Source organism: Falco peregrinus, chromosome 5 (genome assembly GCF_023634155.1).
Source record: "Falco peregrinus isolate bFalPer1 chromosome 5, bFalPer1.pri, whole genome shotgun sequence".
In the NCBI taxonomy this organism is placed as follows: Eukaryota; Metazoa; Chordata; class Aves; order Falconiformes; family Falconidae; genus Falco; species Falco peregrinus.
The window spans coordinates 59,765,114-59,782,553 of record NC_073725.1 but is presented as its reverse complement, the minus strand read 5'-3'; the positions used below and the strand labels follow the sequence as shown (position 1 = coordinate 59,782,553).

The following is a 17,440-nucleotide window of genomic DNA, read 5'->3' as shown; positions in this document are numbered from 1 at the left end:
CTGAACTCAAGGAAAACTGCAAAGAAACTTTCACTTCTTTGTCAGCATTCCCTCTTTTGTGCATCTGGGAATATTCTGGCTATTTCATCTCACTGAGGGAGATAAATTTCCTCTCAAATGGAGTTTGGGTTTTATGACAGAAAGTTCTTGTGACCAAAATCTTTCACTGAAAGGTTTATTTTGGTTCAAAAGAGCTTCTGGGTTTGTATGTTCAGATTATAACTGATCAGTGCCAAAACAGATGGTCCAAATGCTTTTAAATCACTGGCTTATAACTCCATTTTGGGGCTCTGAATTTTCATCTCAATTTAGAGATGGAAACACTAAACTTCCAAAGCCCTGGCAAGATACAAAAGCTACTTCTTTCCCATCTGCAGTTGGAAAGGGTCTTATTCCAGCAATGATATTCTCAGCACTCTCATCATATATAAAAGACTAACAAGTAAGCTGTTTTATTCTGTCTTCAAGACCTCACCTTTAGATTAATTTTCTCGATCAACATGTATCAAGGGAAAAATCCTTAGTTCTATTTTCCATTATGAAGCAGAAAAAATCTATAAACAGAAATTATTAAAAGTATCAAGTGAGATTAAAGATAAATAAAAAGGATGCACTGCCTGTCATCTGTACTTCTCTTGAATGTCCATTCATCAGTCTCCCTGTATGGAACTGATGTGTGCATTTTGTTAGAGCTGTCAAGTTCTGAGATAAATTGATTTGTTGACACAGAGCTCCAATAATGACGAGAAAGTCCTTAACAAATTATTGTGTACTGTGCTAGACACAGTACAGAGGCTATTTTCTAGGAAAACTCACTTTGCAGTAGTAAGAACTTTCTTCCATTGAAATGCTACTACATATATATAAGGAATAAACACCAGAGGCTTCATTTGCTTTGATTGTGAATCAGAAACAATCTGGTAGTCACTAGAACTGTTTGAATTCTCTCCAGATGAGAAAATAGCTCCATTTTCATTTCAAAAACTTCAGCTTTTGCAGGCTGTGTGCAGCAGCCTGTTCCCTCTTTGATTCCCAGGTTGTGCCTTCTGTCCTGAACAAACCCAGGCTATCATCCCTATGAGCTGTGGTATCAGGCCCAGTGTGGACAAATGGACAATAAAAATCTATCTCATTATGCAGTGAGAGCTGATCTTCAGCTTAGACCTCTTTGAGGGCTACTAAAAGGTTGTACTGAGCCAAATGTCTTTCTGAAGTGAAGGAGTGTTCTTTTAAAAGAATGCGTTAAAACTGAACACACTGAAATTTGTTTCTAGTAGGCAAACCCAGAAATAGATATTATGATGTTACCGCATTTGCATCTTTTGCCTTGGAATTTTTTGCTTGCTAAGCATTGCCTTTGCAGAGTTTCCTGTTCAAGTCTTAAAGTTCTCCTAGAGAAACCTTGATAGAGACAAAAGGGAACCCTTGGTGTTGGTGCCCCAAAACGTGTTTTTTAAGCTTTCATACAATATAATGTCACAGATCCCTGGTAGATACAGCCACATTCATTCAGTTGAAGCTCAGGTGAGATACCCCTGGGTGATCTGAAAATCACTGGATGATTTGTGTGGGCAGTTGGTTTAAGTCCAAGCACTATTTATCCTGAAACTCATTTCAAATATGTCAAATGAACCAATGTTGAAAAGTCCTTGTTTCTCTCCACTGAATATAAACAGAGCCTGGGATAACCAGCTGCCTGGAAGTAATCTAAAATGAAATTATGTCAATTCAACTCAGCTCCTTATGCTTTTATTCTTCTTATCCTCGTGTGATGGAATCGCTTTACAGGAAAGGCCAAGTCACTTCAGTTTTCTCACTTAGGTAACTAATCTAGAATGGGGAAGAATTAGTTACTCTTTTTCCTGGAGGGGCCTGTGGGATGAAGCCAGTAACAGGAGCTTTGTATGCAACAAGCCAAAGGTTGTGCTCCGGTCTTGTCCTGGTGCAGCAACAGCTGTGGAAAGCAGCCCTGTGAGAAAGTGGAAAACCAAGCCTCCAAAGAGCTGCATACATTATTCATAGATTCGAAAGCCAGAAGGAGATATGAATGATTTTTCTGATCTTACTTTATGCATAAAAAGGCCATAGAATTCTCCTGACTTGCATCCCTACCGCCGCCTCTTGGGCTGATATCTATGACTTGTTTTTCCAGTACCTTCCAGCCAGCCCAAGATGCTCTGGTTCCCCCGTCCCATTTACCAGCCCTTTTGAAAAAGCAAGACTCTGGTTTGGAGGGAAAGACAGACCAAATTTGGATGTTACTTTTTTCTGCCCTCCTTCTCTTGGAGGTTTCTCCAAGAAACCTCCTTCCAACCTTCTCTTGGAACAGGTTTCTCTTTGCTTTTCAGGCAAATTTATTTTCTTTTCAAATTTTCCTCCCTCTCCTTCATGAACTGCTAAAGGGCAGTACTCACTGACACTGGGTGTTGTAAAGATGAAACCAATAGGAAGTTGAGTTAATGGATTAGACCCATTCAGGAAGGAAAAGCTCGGTGAGGCACGGAGATGAGTCTCTAATGCCTGTCTCAAAAAGTCCTCCATTGCCTGTTGCTGAAAGCTAGGATGCTGTACTTGGGCAGTGTCATTGGGTATTTGTCCTCACACTCTTTCTTTACACATCAGGGTACGCATGGAGACCGCATGGTGACTGGGTGTCAGGTTTTGCTTTTCTCCTTAGGTGACAAGCCCTTACCAGGGCTTTGATGGACACTTTAATTTATTAAATGCTAGCAAAGTGTAATTGTGTGCATAAGCGTCAGGTCTGCAGTTGGGCCAGTTTAAACTTGGGACCCTCCCTAAGAATCCAGAGAAATTTGGATCCATGTTTGCTATTTACAGAGCAGCCATTTATGAGGATCAGAATAGGAAATATAATTCCCAGGTATGAGTTTGTTTCTGCGGTTAGATAAAGTGGAATTTGGGATCAGTGTTTCTGGAGCCTTAGGTGAGCAGTGGGACAGATTTTCTGTAAATGACAGTTATTACTATAGCACCAAAGTGGCACATGGGTTAAGGCAGCCAACCATTAGCCATAGAAGTTCTGTTCCTTCATGCTTTTTGAAAAATCACTGTGACTTGGTATTCACAATTGTTTCATTAGGAAACGTTAACACTATCAAGATAGGGCTTATTTAATCTAACTCAGAGGAGGGATCTTTTTGCCTAAGCATAGGTGAATAGTACTTTTTCAGATGAAAGCCCCACATGAGTCTGTCAGAGATGATACAGATCCTCTAGAAAGCCCATGCTGTTCTGAAGCAGCAGTTTAAAGTCCAGCAGGATACACCATGGCATCAAAATGACTGTCATTGTTTAGGTGACTAAATGCAACCCTGTAATACAGCCTGATAATATAAGCCCTCCCAACAGGTCTGTCTATGCAAGTCACATAAAGAAGCACTTCAAAATGGGGAGTCATCTCATGCTGAAGTTAACGTCTCAAATAGACAGGAGGAACTATAATGTAAAAAAAAAAAAAAAAGTAGCTGTTTTTCTCCAGTGATTATTAAAGGAGCTGGTGGTAACTAGCTCAAGGGTAGATACAGTTATCTATATTGGGGCTGTCTACAAGAGTATTCCATTTTATTGCAGGCATAAGACCTAAAGCCTCCTCTCCAGCATGTGAAGGATTGCACAGCAAATGAGAACTTTAGGAGAAAGATAGAAGGAAAACAGTATAGCAGTAAGAATTTTGCGAGACCCTCCACCTTGTTGACAAGTACATGACTACAAACATTAATGGAGAGGCAGGGTGACAGGCACTCTGAAATGCAGACTAGAGATTATCCAGTGCACCCTCAGATGAATTTTAGTGTCTGTTGTCAGGCCCACAGGCTTGAACACTGCCCAAGTGACTAAGTGTAGAGGGATGAAGGCAGTGGGTTGATCAGCATTGATAACATGCAGCTGTGGCCTGGCCTCAGTGACAGTGGGTTGATTGACATGGATGATGTGCAGGTGTAGCTCCTTCCTGCTAAGTGGTTAAATAGTCCTGAGGATGGTGGGAGTGGGGGTTGGGTGGAGGAGGGGCAGTGTTGGGGTGATCTTTGGAGGAAGGAGATACAGCACAGACAGTAGAATCTGACCAATGGTAAAGCCTTGTTGCAGTTTACTAGTTTGATTGTGCTGCAGCAAATGGTGCCCCACGTGAGGCTGAGTTGGACTCAGACTACAACAACAAAGGATACACAATGTATTCAATGCAAGAACCAGGAATAGGTCTCTGGGTGAGTGGCCAATGACCCTCTTCTGGCCTCAGTGTTCCTCTCTCCTAGAAAGTGTTATAGAAATAATGTCCCTAGCAGGCTTGCACATAACAACTGGGCAGCTTGTTACAAGTAAGCACTGGTGTATCTGCCTTCCTGTTGCTGCTGTAGGCAGCTGTGGTCCCTTACCAGCCCTGTGTCACATATACCAGTGCCACCCACAGCCCTTAGCTGTGCTGGTGTCTGTGCTTGGGTAGTTGAATTCTCTCCCTGAATGTGGCCACCTTTGGGATGCTCAGCTTTTGCTGGCACACAGTACGCAGTGAGCTTTGACTGAGTCAATATTACTGCTGCCAACCAGATGAGCAAAGCAGTTGTCACCAGGGATCAGTGCAAACATACAGGAAAATCTAGGTGAGAAGTATTGCTACATCCTTTTTGTATGTTATCATTGTTTTCTTTCTGCAGCCCTTGGGTAGCGAGAGCTTAGGGAAAAGACTGGGAGAATTAAAAAATGATTTATATAGGATAAGAGTATTTCTAGTGAAGTAACCCCAAACTTTTCAGCTAGCAATTCTCCTTCTGGACTGATGAATCACACTTTTGCAATTTAATTTCAGGGATCAAAATCCCTAATTTTTCTAATGCAGCCTGTGGTGACTTGAATTTCCAGTTCCGTGCTTTCACATCAGAGTAGGACTCATGAAACTTGAAATGCTTTCTTCATTCCAGTTCATCATGTTAATCTTATGTGATTAGTCCTACTTATATCTGGAACTTGCCATTGCCTAAGAGTCTGTAATTCCATCTGGCACCTTCCATGACGATTGCAGAAGTGGCAAGTTTTGGACTGGTGCCTTTTTTGCATCCTCAATAGAAGTAACCCAAAGCTGGCTCTGAGCTGATGAAGAACCTCAAGATTTGGTAGCAGAATTTCAGAGGCAAAACTTTTCTCCCTGTGGGTGAAGGACACCCTCACCCACCTCCCCCTCGCCAGAGACTGCCGGGACATTCCTCTTTCTGGTATTGAGGAATGGTGCAGTCACCACTGTGAGGAGTTTAAGATTTAAGTTGAACCAGTGATATGAAGCTGGTTTTGCCTCTGATAAATAAAGTGAGAACCAGTTGACTTCAACCTCTTAAATATGACAAAGACAACTCTAGCACAAACAAATATACAAACTGTGCTGTTTCATTTCTTATAGTCCCAAAGGCCCTGCTCTGCTAAGGAAACAATTTCAAAAAATGTCACTTGTTAACTCCTAGAGCAGCATTTTTATATCTCACGTAATAAGTGTTTAATGTACACAATTTCCAACGTTGCCAGTCTCCCAGTGTCTATTCAGGTGCTTATTGCACCATCTGTTATAAACAAAGTTACAGTAACCACAGGGAATGATATGATGGATGCCAAGATATTAGATCATTAAAATATACCACATTGCATGGAAAAGAAAGGAGCATATTTTGAGAACACGTTTAAATTTGCAGCTCTGCTACAGTGTTCATAAATTGCTGGAAGTCTATCACAAAATTGTTCCATTCATAGAATGCGAAATGCCAGGAGCCTTGGGACTCTGGAAACTCATGTGAGATAAATATTTCTCAGAAGCCTAGGCTGTGACCCCAGCACCCTGAGATAACAGTTCCGTAGTTGTGACAGTGTAGATCATCAACAATTTTGAGACAGAACAGTATGTTGTAAGCTACCCTACTTTATGTGTTGAAAACAACATAAAACTTGCTTCTAGGTGCCAAATCCTTCTGCTGATCACAGTCTACAAATCAGAATCTCCTTTTCAGTTGTTTGGGGTTGTTTTTCTTTCCTGTTTACACTTATATAAGAAACTCACTAGCAGATGCTACAACAGTAATTAGAGCAAATCTTAATTCTCAGTGGTGAGATTGTAGCAGAAATAATAATTACCTAGCTCAGCAGATTATAAAGGGAAGTGATAAATCCATCATCTCACCTTTAAAGACAGTGCAAAAAAAATATGTTTTTTTCAGGTATGATTCATCTGCTCTGTTTTAAATGCCTCTTGTGGACTGCAATGTGTAGCCTTCACCGAATACAAAGGGAGTCCTGTGTGACAAACTCACATTCAGATCTCTGCAGTGCAGCCTCATACTTTGGGTCTGGGGAGCCCTCCCCAACCATCACAGCCTGCTGTGGGATGGGAGGATGGTCCAAAACGCCTGCCCTAGCAAGGCAGCACAGTGCTGAGTGCTGCCACATGCTCTGTGCAGGGAGCCTAGGGTGAGCTCAGCCACTGACAGATTCAAACAGCCAAACAAATCCCACGCTTAGCTCCTTGTGGCACGCAGGCAAGGAGTAAAAGGGAATAAAAAGAAGTTCCTTGCTGGGACCATTAATTTTGTATTCCATTTTCACTGCTGTTTGAAAACATTTGAAAACTTTAATAGCAGTTGCATATTTGCTGTGTAATCTGGTATTTGTAGTAAACTTCTGAGTCTGTTGCAATCAATGGTAAAACCAAGAGGTTGTTTTCAATCAGGTTGGAACTGCAAAATGTGCCTTTTAAAACATACTACATCCTTTAAGCCATTATTCAACTCACTGGTCTTATTTTTTCCTCTCCCTTCTTTTCCAGATAAATTTTGTATTTCTATTTAACATAGTTAGGATTTTAATGACAAAACTGAGAGCTTCAACCACTTCAGAAACAATACAGTACAGGTAAGTCAGCTGGTGCTTCTTGCTGTTTTCTGGTGTTAACAAAGACCTGCCTTGCCTGCCCTGCCTTTGTCCCATCTTTGTCTTTCCAGATGCTACTGTTGATCTCTGAGAGTGTCTTCCTTGCCCCTTGAGTTCAGATGGTTATGTACACAGTATTTATTTTTGCAGGCTATCCATAAAAGTGTGCCTGCATTTTTTCTCTCCTCTCCATTTCAGCGTCCAAACAACCGACGCAGCCTAGGCTTACAGGCACAGACACGCACACTGCCATTGCCACCAGCCCCTTCACCTCCTTCAGGTTTGCGTATGCTCCAACACACATGAAATTTCCCCCTTCCAATGAAATCTGAAAGATTTGATTTCAAGCGAGGATAGGTATTTAATTAATTTCTATTCGTACACAACCATCTGTATTATATTAATATATCATAAATTATTTCAATGATGACTAGACCATTCATTCAGCTAATTTGGAGAATTAGTGAAAAACTGTTCAGTCCCTACTAGGTTGCTTCTCTGTTCCAGTCTTTAGCTTCATAGGTGCAGAACAATACAATATCAAGACTTCTCAGTAAATCATGTGCGTATGTATATTAAGATCCTTGTTCATATTAATATCCTAGCAGAGCCAGAAGTAAAAGAAGAACAGAGTCTGGGCCAAAACAATCATATCATATCTATAGTCAATATCAGTATCGTTACTGATTATTACTGTGTGCATACAGGTTTTTACGGTAAGGTTTAATATTTTTTTTTTTTAAGTGTAGAATATGGGAATGAAGGGTGATTGTGCCCCTTAAGCTGGCACCAGCATCAGTGTAACCACTGAGTGGGTTGTGTCACAGAACTGATGCTCAGCTAATCATCATCTTTATATGGGGTGGGTTCTCAGGTAGATCAGATCCCCGGTTGTACAACCTCACAAGGACCAGCATGGCAGAAAGGAGAGGACAGGAACGTTTAGCACAGGGCAGCAGAAGGAAGGTGGCCTGGCCCCTTCTGGCAGCACTGTGGACTTAGAGCAACCTAAACAGCCTAAAAGCAAATTCTTAGAGATCAGGAGATGCTGAGTGCCCTTCCTCTCTTACCATTGACCAGTGTCATGCAAAATGGTTGGAGCATATGTGGACAGACAGGTCCTTACACTGGGAAATAATGCAGGTTTTGTGGAGTAAGATTGGTCACAATTCTCTAAATAATTTCTAGATAAAATAGCAGTGTATCAAGCTAAAGCTTGAATCTTGACATCCTCAAATCAACCTCCTCCTGACTCTGGAGTCAAGGCTGTTTCACAAAACAGTTTTGTTGCAGTAATATGGTTTTGTTGTTTTGCCTGATTCCTTCCTTTACTCCTGTCTGTGGTTTGGGGACAAATGTGAAGTTAATGCAGTAGTCTGATTTTCTTGTTCAGGCTCTTCTCTGCACATTTCCTGAGAAATGCATGGGGAAAATACCCCTTTTTCGTGCTCAAACTTCGTGCCATAAAACTATAAACTAGCATGAAAAGGTCTTGATTCAAATCTCAGTAGGTTTTTATACCTTCCACAGTTTGCAGGGAACATTAGGGATACTACTCTGAGGCAATCTAAAGTAACTGCCTCCATCCTTGAACAGAGGATGGTGATCTTATCCTCACTGCAGGCTCTGAAAAGGAACCCTCTTTTTCACAGCCTAAATAGGAAAGCTTGTAATTCCAGGAAAGCCTGGGGCAAGCCTCGCTGTTCTAAAGCTGAATAGTCCAAACTGAGTTAAGCAAGTGTTAAATGATGTGACAGCTACTTTGTTAAGACACTCATTTTACCCTGATGCTGGCAATGTTTTTGTGCTCCCCTGCCTGTGTACCTACCTGTCTTTATCTACCTGTTTTGGCATTACACAAAGGTTTAAACAGGCTTAACAAAATTACAGTCTTCTGTGTTTGTACGGTATCTAGCACAATGAGGTGCTGTTCTGCAGCTGACATCCCAAGGCGTTATTATAGTACCAATAATAAAGATTAGCCCCTAATAGTTCTGTTAATAATCACTTACACTTTATTGTGCACCACCTGCTTGTTTATTTATAAGACAGCCCTAAGCAACTGAGTGTGCACTTTTTGCAGAGAGAAAGAAAGCATTTCCACTCCAGGCAGAATCAAAAGATGGGCATAGAGCAGGTCTCAGGGCACAGCAGTCCTGCCCTGGTCAGAAGCTAAACTGTGCACTTATCACATCACCCTGAGCTATTAAGAAATCACTCATCAAACCTGCAGAGAATCTCAAGACTTCAGCCTAATGCAAGCCTCATTGATAGGACAGAAACTGTCTGGAGGAATAAGAGAGAGAAAGGGAGTGGTATAAAAAAGGTTCCCATTTTTCCCCTGGAATTCAAAGTGGGGACAAAAAGCAGGATTCAAAGGCAAAGGCTTTCCCAGAACACATTTCTCCAAGTGGTCAGGTACTGAGTGTGAACTATCAAACTCACCTGTGGCTTCACAGCCCACCCCTGCAGCTGTCACTCTTTCTGTGCTCCTCTGCTAAATTCTACCCAGCCTTTCTGACATGGGTTCCCATGGGCTCCCTCCTAAATATCCTCTCCTCAGCACTAAGAAGCTTTTGTTCTTCATTGCATGAGGACACTAGGAGCCTCCATCCTGAGTTACACAATAAGCTGGCCACAAATCTTGGGACTGTTCCTGTACAGGCAGGCTGAGAAGTGTCTAAAACTTGGATGTCCTCCTGGGAAAAATCTCAAATTATTTGGCCATTGTGCAAATACAACCTCCCACTGCTACCCTCAAATGCTCTAGCAGCATGCCTCAAAAGATGGAAGTACCTGCAGGGAGTACTTGTGTTCCCTAACTCCATTCGCTATGTTAGACACTAGACAGATGTGAATTTCTTTCTTAAAATACTTCCTTCCTCCAGTTGACTGTACGTATTGGACAGCCCTGAGGAGACAAGTCTTAGGCCATCCTTTTGTTTTCTTCTCACCCTGTTTGACATGTGCAGGTGCTGAACTGTCTTAAGGAGGCATCTAAGTTCCCTCTCTAGCTGATGTAGGTACTTCACTTCCCTTTCAATTGCTCTGAGACTCATCCCTCTCTCCACTGACGAAGTGATTTATTTGGTTTGGGTCAATATACAGTGGTTCAGATAACACAGTTGTTCTTTTGTGTGTTCACTTCTGTTTTCTGTTTCTTGTCCCCAGGAAGGCAGTCAAGGCAACGTTAGTTCTTCTGCCCTTGCTGGGCATCACCTACATGCTTTTCTTTGTCAACCCTGGTGAAGATGACATTTCCCAGATTGTTTTCATCTATTTCAATTCCTTCCTGCAGTCTTTTCAGGTAAGATAACAAGTTTACAGCTAGAATCAGCTACTGCTGAAAGGATCATCAGTGCTTTTCAGCCATGAAACTTATGGCAATGAAGTCAATGACAGAAATATTAGTTGAAAATAGCTCAGCTTTGTTCACGCGTGCATAATGGATATATAAGTATGTTATATGGAGTGGAGATCTCCTCTCAGACATGTAGTGGAGGGATTAATCTCCCTTAACATCAGTACTATGTTCAGTCTATAGCTACAGCTTCTCACCTGGGCTCCATCTAAAGTCTATGGAGAGAGATGATGTTTAATTCTGTCCTAAACTGCCTGAGAGAGGATGATGAATCACCCTCCCAAGGTACCTCTCTCTTCACAGAGCACACAGTGAGCCCTCCGAGACTTAGACTAGATGTTGCTAAAACAAAGGGAAACAACTCCTACCTATTGGACTTGCTTGATTGAGACATTAGCTGTATTGCCCAGCCTTTCACTCCTGCAATGGTGCATACACTCAGCCATGAGACCATACCAACTGAGAACTCATACCCTGTCTCCTCCCTCCCCTGAATTCAACAGGAGTTCTGCCAGGATGTAAAAGGCAGTGGAAAGTAAGTAATTGCCCCAGGTTTCTGGATTTGATACAAAACCAAAACTGGCTGAAGACCCTGAATGGTGTTTAGTCTGCTTAGGTGTGTCCTGCAGCTTTACCTCTGCTTAAAGACCTTCTTGAACTAGGGTGGAACTGGGTTTGACATTAATGTTTTCCCTCTGATATGTGGAGGAACAAGCACTCTGTTACCCAGGATACCAATACAAATATAGAGCACACATTCTGTCAAGCCAATTCTGTGGTTATGGATTACAAAAGTTTTGATCTTTTGATTACTGTTTTTACTGATTGCATGTTTAGCTTTGAAACACAGAGCATCCCACCAGAAACCACAACTGAATATCCAAAATGAAAAATTACCCTTTCAATCTATGAGAAAAAAGGAACTTTAGCCTTTATCAGTGAACTAATCCACACTTTTCACTCCCTAAGATTAATTGTATTTTATATCTGCTGATGCTCACTGTCTCAAAAAATGCTGCACTGGTTATTTTATCATGTTACGAAGACATAAGTAAGAAAGAAAGCACAGATATTCCCTTCTTTATGGTGACAATAATTACAGCCCATTGCATAAAGTAAAATGGGTAGGATTCTGCTCACAGGTGTAGAGATGAAACTGTCATCATGTTGTCATCTGAGCTTCCAGTTTAGTCATTACAATCTTTGCAGTCATTACAGGAGTCTAGACACTGCTGTCCGCAGATTCCACACAGCAATTCAGATCAGAAGAATGCAAGCACCCTGATGATACACTTGCTCACACAAGACCATCTAAGGCCGTTTGACATCCCCTGTGTCTGAGACATCACGTAGAGCTGGCAGGCATGACATAGTGTCTGTGAGGGGTCTGTACCATTCTGGGGTGGCAGCTGGCAGCTGTAGATGCGCTTTAGCATAGCTGAAGTGGCAAACCCCTTTATCCGTGGACAGCTGTCTAGATCCTAGTTCTCATGTCTCACCTGTGAGCTGCAAGTCACTTAGTATTTTCTCATGAAGTTTTTGGGCAAAGATTTCATCTGACTAGAAGTGGATGATCTCAACAATATTATAGTTTTGCTTGGGATGATCCCAGGATAAAGCTCAGTCCCTGATTCTGCATCTTAAAATACATGTCTAATAATTAACTGCTTTCTATTCTTTCCAGGGTTTCTTTGTGTCAGTATTTTACTGCTTCTTGAATGGTGAGGTAAGTAGTGTCCCCTTCTGTCAGTGTAATTCATTCTTGGGAGGTGGAACTTACTTGAATGCCTGCTAAACATGAGGTTTTTTTACATGGGGTCATAGTCCCATCAGTCTGTTGCTCTTGGAGAAGTTTCTGGTAGTGTGCATCTGAATTTCCCAGCCCTTTTTGTCCATGTCCTTTATTCACAAAGCTTTATCAAATTCAGGTTCTTGCCTGGAAGGTCAGGGCAGAGGAAAAGTAGTCTTCTTAGATTATAAAATATTTGTTCTTCATATTAAGACTTCTTTGAAGTTTCTTATTCATTGCAAATATGATTTCTGTGCATACATGAGTATTACTTCTGAGCTGGGCTGTTGTTAAGGATATGCTGCAGGTGACCCATTTTTATAATTGCCATGCTGAGTTGAGCAAGTTGGTTTTTTTCTGTGTGGATATCTGAGTGATCAATGCCTGTTGCATTCAGAAGAGAGGGTTGGGGACAGGGTGGTGTTCTTCATAATTAATTTTAGGTACTGCTACTCAAGCAAGAAATGGTTCACTGATATCCTCGGTGTTTGACTTACACCCCACAGTGTGAGAGATTTATCTTTTTTCCCCTGTTTACACTGCCAGTGTCTCATTTACCTACATTTAAGTGTGTCGTATTTTTCCAGGAAAAATATTGTGTCTCTGCAAAAATTAATTCCATGTCTTAATTATTCCTGCTGTATTGGGATACATTTTGTTTGTGCTGCTTCTTAATTTCATTGTAGGCTATGAGAGAGAATGGGCATGTCTTCTTACTCAGCTGCTTTGCAATATTTTCTATACTTCGGCCAGTGAAGCACCAGTATTATTTTGTTTTGTTTTCTTCATTTCCCCTCTTCCTCAAGAATTCTGAGGTGATGTTAACAAGAAGCAACCCTGTTTTCTCAGATTAAGCACATGCCACTTTTATATACTGGCAGCAGAGTGTTCTCGGTTCTCTTTCCAACTTCAATAAATTCTGACTACTCCATTTGCCTCTTAGTAAACAGGGAGGTGAAACCTCCCCCAAAAAGTACAGGCAGTTTAACTGTGGGACTACAGTTACATCAAAACCTTGCCATATATCTGAGTCGCTCATGATCGCACTTTGTTTTTCTGAGCCACTGTGCTGCAAAATCTGATGAGGTTAAAGGTGCCAGAAGTCTGGCGTGTCCCACCAGTACTCCTTGTCATATTCAGCAGGTTTATACTGTTAATGTGGGAGAATCTCCCATGTAGACAGCAGGCTTTTTTTAGGGGGGGGGGGGGGGTGGTCCTTCTTTTTTTTTTTTTTTTTTCCCCCACTGGTGTCACAGTGAACATCACGGGCTAGAACCCCAGCCACATGATTTCATAGTCAGTCAAGAGTTTGTATCACCCTAATGCGCTTCCATTTGTGCACGTAGGCTGGGACCAGCTGGCTGTTCACACCAGGCTTTCACTCTTTTGGCTGTTCTGGGATTCTTTCAGCTGTCTTGTAGTGGAAGAAATATCCCCTTCACTAACAGCAGTCTGAAGTTCTTTGTCCAAAGCCATGACCCAACTTCCCATACCCTGTAACTTCAATGAGTTCAGACATAATCAAGGTCAGTGAAAGGCAAGATGATTCACCTCATGTACTTCTATGCCTTGATAACAATCTACTAGCAGATCTGGAATGATTTCCATAACTGATTCTCCCAGCTATATCACACTAATATTACAGTTGGAATGGATGTTTCTGTGGGAGTCAGATCAAGATTAAGCCACCCAACTCAGGTGATGCAGGTGATCTTGATTCATTTCCCTAAACATAGATATTAGTGCCGCTTGATCAGCTACAGAGTATCTAAGGCATCCGCGTGGATCCACCATTGTTATACAAGACCTGTAGAAGATTCACACCCTCTGGCTGGAAAGTGAGAAGCCAAGTGGGATATGGTGGGGCTTCTCAAATGGCTCTCTATGCCATTAAGTCAAGCCAGTCAATACAATCTTCTTCTCATTAGCTTAGCCTACAATAGACATCCTTATTTGCTCACCTGAACAACTTTACTCTCCACTGACAGTGTGGACTAGCTCTCCACTATTATGCATGCCTAGACATTCTGTTCACATGTAGACACCTACAAATAGCTGAATTTATGAGCAAAATCTTCCCTGTAGCCATATATTTACAACTTCCACTTGGCTAGCTGAACCATGGCAATTCCCTAACTACTTCTTTAAGGTATAAAAGAAGTCTAAACCCCCCCAAATATTGCAGCATTGTCTATTTCAAAACTGTGCAAGACTTTGGACTAATCTTAATGTACTGTGGGAATGTTTTTGAAGTATAACAGTTTTAAAGGGTGACATTTCCTGCTCTGTTCTAGTTCCAGCTTCACACAGCTTAGGAACAAGTAGCAAATTCAGTAAATTTTCAGAGCTTTCTGGGTTTGTAATCATATTGTCTGGAAAAAAAATTGCATCTTATAGTATACTATTGTAAAAGCTCTCCCTTGTGGTAATGCCTGTCTTCCCCAGATCTTCACATACTCATCAAGCATTCTAAAAAGAGTTTATGTTTCCCAGATCACATCCTGAAGGCTACGTCACATCACATTGCAACAGCTTGCAATAATGCTGTGTTTTGCCTGTCTGTGAAGTGAGAGACCTGTACAGGCCATGCTGCCATCTGAGGCATAGATGAAGGCCTTGGTTTTAAGCATAGCAAAAGTGTGTTTTCTTACTGTAACCCTCCATGTCAAAGCAGTGAAAGCCAGGCTGATTTTCTGCTCAGTTAGATTTTCAGTACATTGTTTTCACAGTTATTTGCTATGACAAAGTCTGTTTTTTTAGTGCATGCAAACAGCATCACCTCAGAAGTACAGTAGTGCTGAAATATCATTTGTATTCTCCTGACATCAGTTGCTCTCAGAGGGACATCCCTACTAGAAGGGGTGATGAAGGTAATGCCACTCAATCCACAGGAGGTACCACCAGTCTTAGTGAGATCCACAGCAGATTTTGCTCTAAAGGAGGAAAATAGCCTGTCAGTAGTAGCCTTTCAGTAGCTTGAAATCCTTATAAATAGCACTGAAACTTTGTTGAATTATCTCTTCAGTGAGTCTGATATTCCTGTCTCTGTGATAGAGTGATGACTTGCTATCTCAGAAGGTTTTAAGTAATCCAGGGTTTCCAGTTAGGACAGAGTTGGGTTCTTTAAATGCATGTAATAGGCTTTAGTAGGTTATTCATCCCACATAGTGCCGGGCCTGCACTGAATGAAGAGACAAGCAAAAAGGCTAAAAAAGCCATTAATTTAAAGCTTTAATGATGCTGTGATCTCAGCTGCATCTCTACCATTTCATATTTGATACAGATGCCACTAGGTACTTACAAGCTTCCAGTAACTGGAGCTCAAAAATACGGATAGCCTTCCAAAAAAACCATGGTCTTCACACGGTCTTCAACGAGTGCTTCATGTCTGGGAGAATGAAGTACTTCAGCTTTTCTTAAAGGCAGACTTGTCTCTTCACAATTTTTGTATTTCCATTTGTTATGGGACTATAGCTACTGCTTTTAGTGGAAGACAGAGAAAACACCTTTGTGGGTCCTTCAAGTGTGAAGAAATGGCTGTAGAGATGTTCTACTCACCATGCAGCCACATAAAAAATCCTAGCTAATCTAGTTAGACTACTGGTTTGGGTTTTTTCTAAGGCTTGGTGTGTCATTGTACTGAGTTTTCTTAGCAAGAAGCACTTGGCTGGCTCTGGCTTTTACAAGCCAGCCAGATACCACGTTTGGTTTTTGTGTCTAGAAACCATGGTGAATTGCTGGAAGTACTTTCGGAAAAGGAGAATAATAGGAAATAAAGGATCTCCTATAGGAACAGAGATGACATTGTTCTCATCAACCATTGAGGGAGCCATGCAAAATTCCTTCCCTGTCAGGACTGGAATTAGATGCAGCCTTTGTGCTAGAATTTAATGTTCTCAGAATAAGAAGCTACAATTAATCCCAGTCATTTTTGAGGAAAGGGAGTTTTGCAGTGGATTTACTACCTGTGTTGTTGAAGTGCACTTACACATTGCAGTGAGATTTGATAATTGTTAAGAGAGTATTTCTCAATCTCTTTGATGTGAGAATTACTGTGTTTGGGTACAAGAGTAGCATTAATATCAGTTGCTGGAATTTGAGCAAATGGCAGAAAGTTTACTTAAGGCTGGGTTGTGACAGTCATGGGAAATGGAGCCATGTGTCACAACCAACCTGTGACCTGGAAATAAAGGGGAAAATTCAATGACTTCTGACAGCTATATATTGTACCAGTCGGTCCAGTTACTACAGTATCTGAACATCTGTGTAGCTTCAGAACTTCTGTACAACTACAATTGGGTTTAAAGATCAAAATCAGCTTCTTAAAAAACACTCAGAATGTGACAGTCTGTTCCTAAGGAGAGTTTGCCCCCATAAGGGAGCAGTGAGTTGGACTCAGTGATGCTTATGCGTCCCTACCAACTCCAGATATTCTATGATTCTACGATTTTATTCTATGATCATAGTTGAAAATTATCAGTTTCTGTCTTTTTGTCAGTGTTCTATCTGTGAAGTTTAGCAAATGAAACAGAACAGTTTTTTCTCTGTAACCTCTTATAGCCTCCCTTGATTTAAACAAACATGTCCTTATGACTTAGGGTTTTTCTTCCTATGAGGTCTTTTGCTCCAGATCAGAGTTGTTACACAGCTGTGCTGCTTGAATAGATCTGATGTTCTAGTGGAGAAGGCAGTGCCTCCAGCACTCTGATGATGGCACTTTGGTGATACAAGATACCGCCACAAAAAGGTCTTGGTCCTGATACCGCAGTGATTTGGTCTGACAGTGCAGCAGTGGGATCACTGAAGGGGAAAAGTGAAGCTATTAAATTACAGTCCATGGAAAGAATTTCAGATGGGAAGAGTTTATTTCTTTACGCTTTGGAGCAGGTATTTAACCTGGGAACACAAACCTCTCCCTTTCCCTCATTTCCACAGCACACAGTGTTTCACACAGGTCTTGGATTATTGGATGCCGTGACAGTTTAGCTGATGGGCCAGGTCTTGAAAGAGTGTGTATCGTTTGTGCCCCTCTACTGAAGATATTTTCCTTCAGTTATTGAATATGAATGTCTTTCCAAGCCAACACATTATACACAGGTTATTCCAGTGAACCTAAGGAAAAGCAGCAGTTTAGATACAAAGTTGGCAGGTTGTTATGTTTTATTACTTCCAAAAAGCTCTGAAGCTGTTTTGAACAGACTGTGTACACCATGGATGGGCATAAGAGGCCATTGGCACTTGACATATTAATTTGTGTAGAGACTTTATGGAAAAAAAGTTGTATTTTTTTGGACACAGAAAATCTGCTAGCACTAGAAGGCAAAAATATGCACATTTAATTTAATCTGAGTAGTGAAGATCATCTC

At 41.3% G+C, this 17,440-nt stretch overlaps 1 protein-coding gene across 3 annotated transcripts in view; it reads left to right on the top strand.

Moving 5' to 3' along the window:
• Window positions 1-17,440, top strand: part of CRHR2 (corticotropin releasing hormone receptor 2) — a 160,232-nt gene that overhangs the window by 129,923 nt on the left and 12,869 nt on the right. For all 3 annotated transcript variants that reach the window (XM_055806726.1, XM_005240964.3, XM_027791768.1), the window contains 3 exons: window positions 6,821-6,906; window positions 10,096-10,231; window positions 11,970-12,011. In XM_055806726.1, the coding sequence (XP_055662701.1) occupies window positions 6,821-6,906; window positions 10,096-10,231; window positions 11,970-12,011 (264 nt within the window). The remainder of the gene's footprint in view (window positions 1-6,820; window positions 6,907-10,095; window positions 10,232-11,969; window positions 12,012-17,440) is intronic.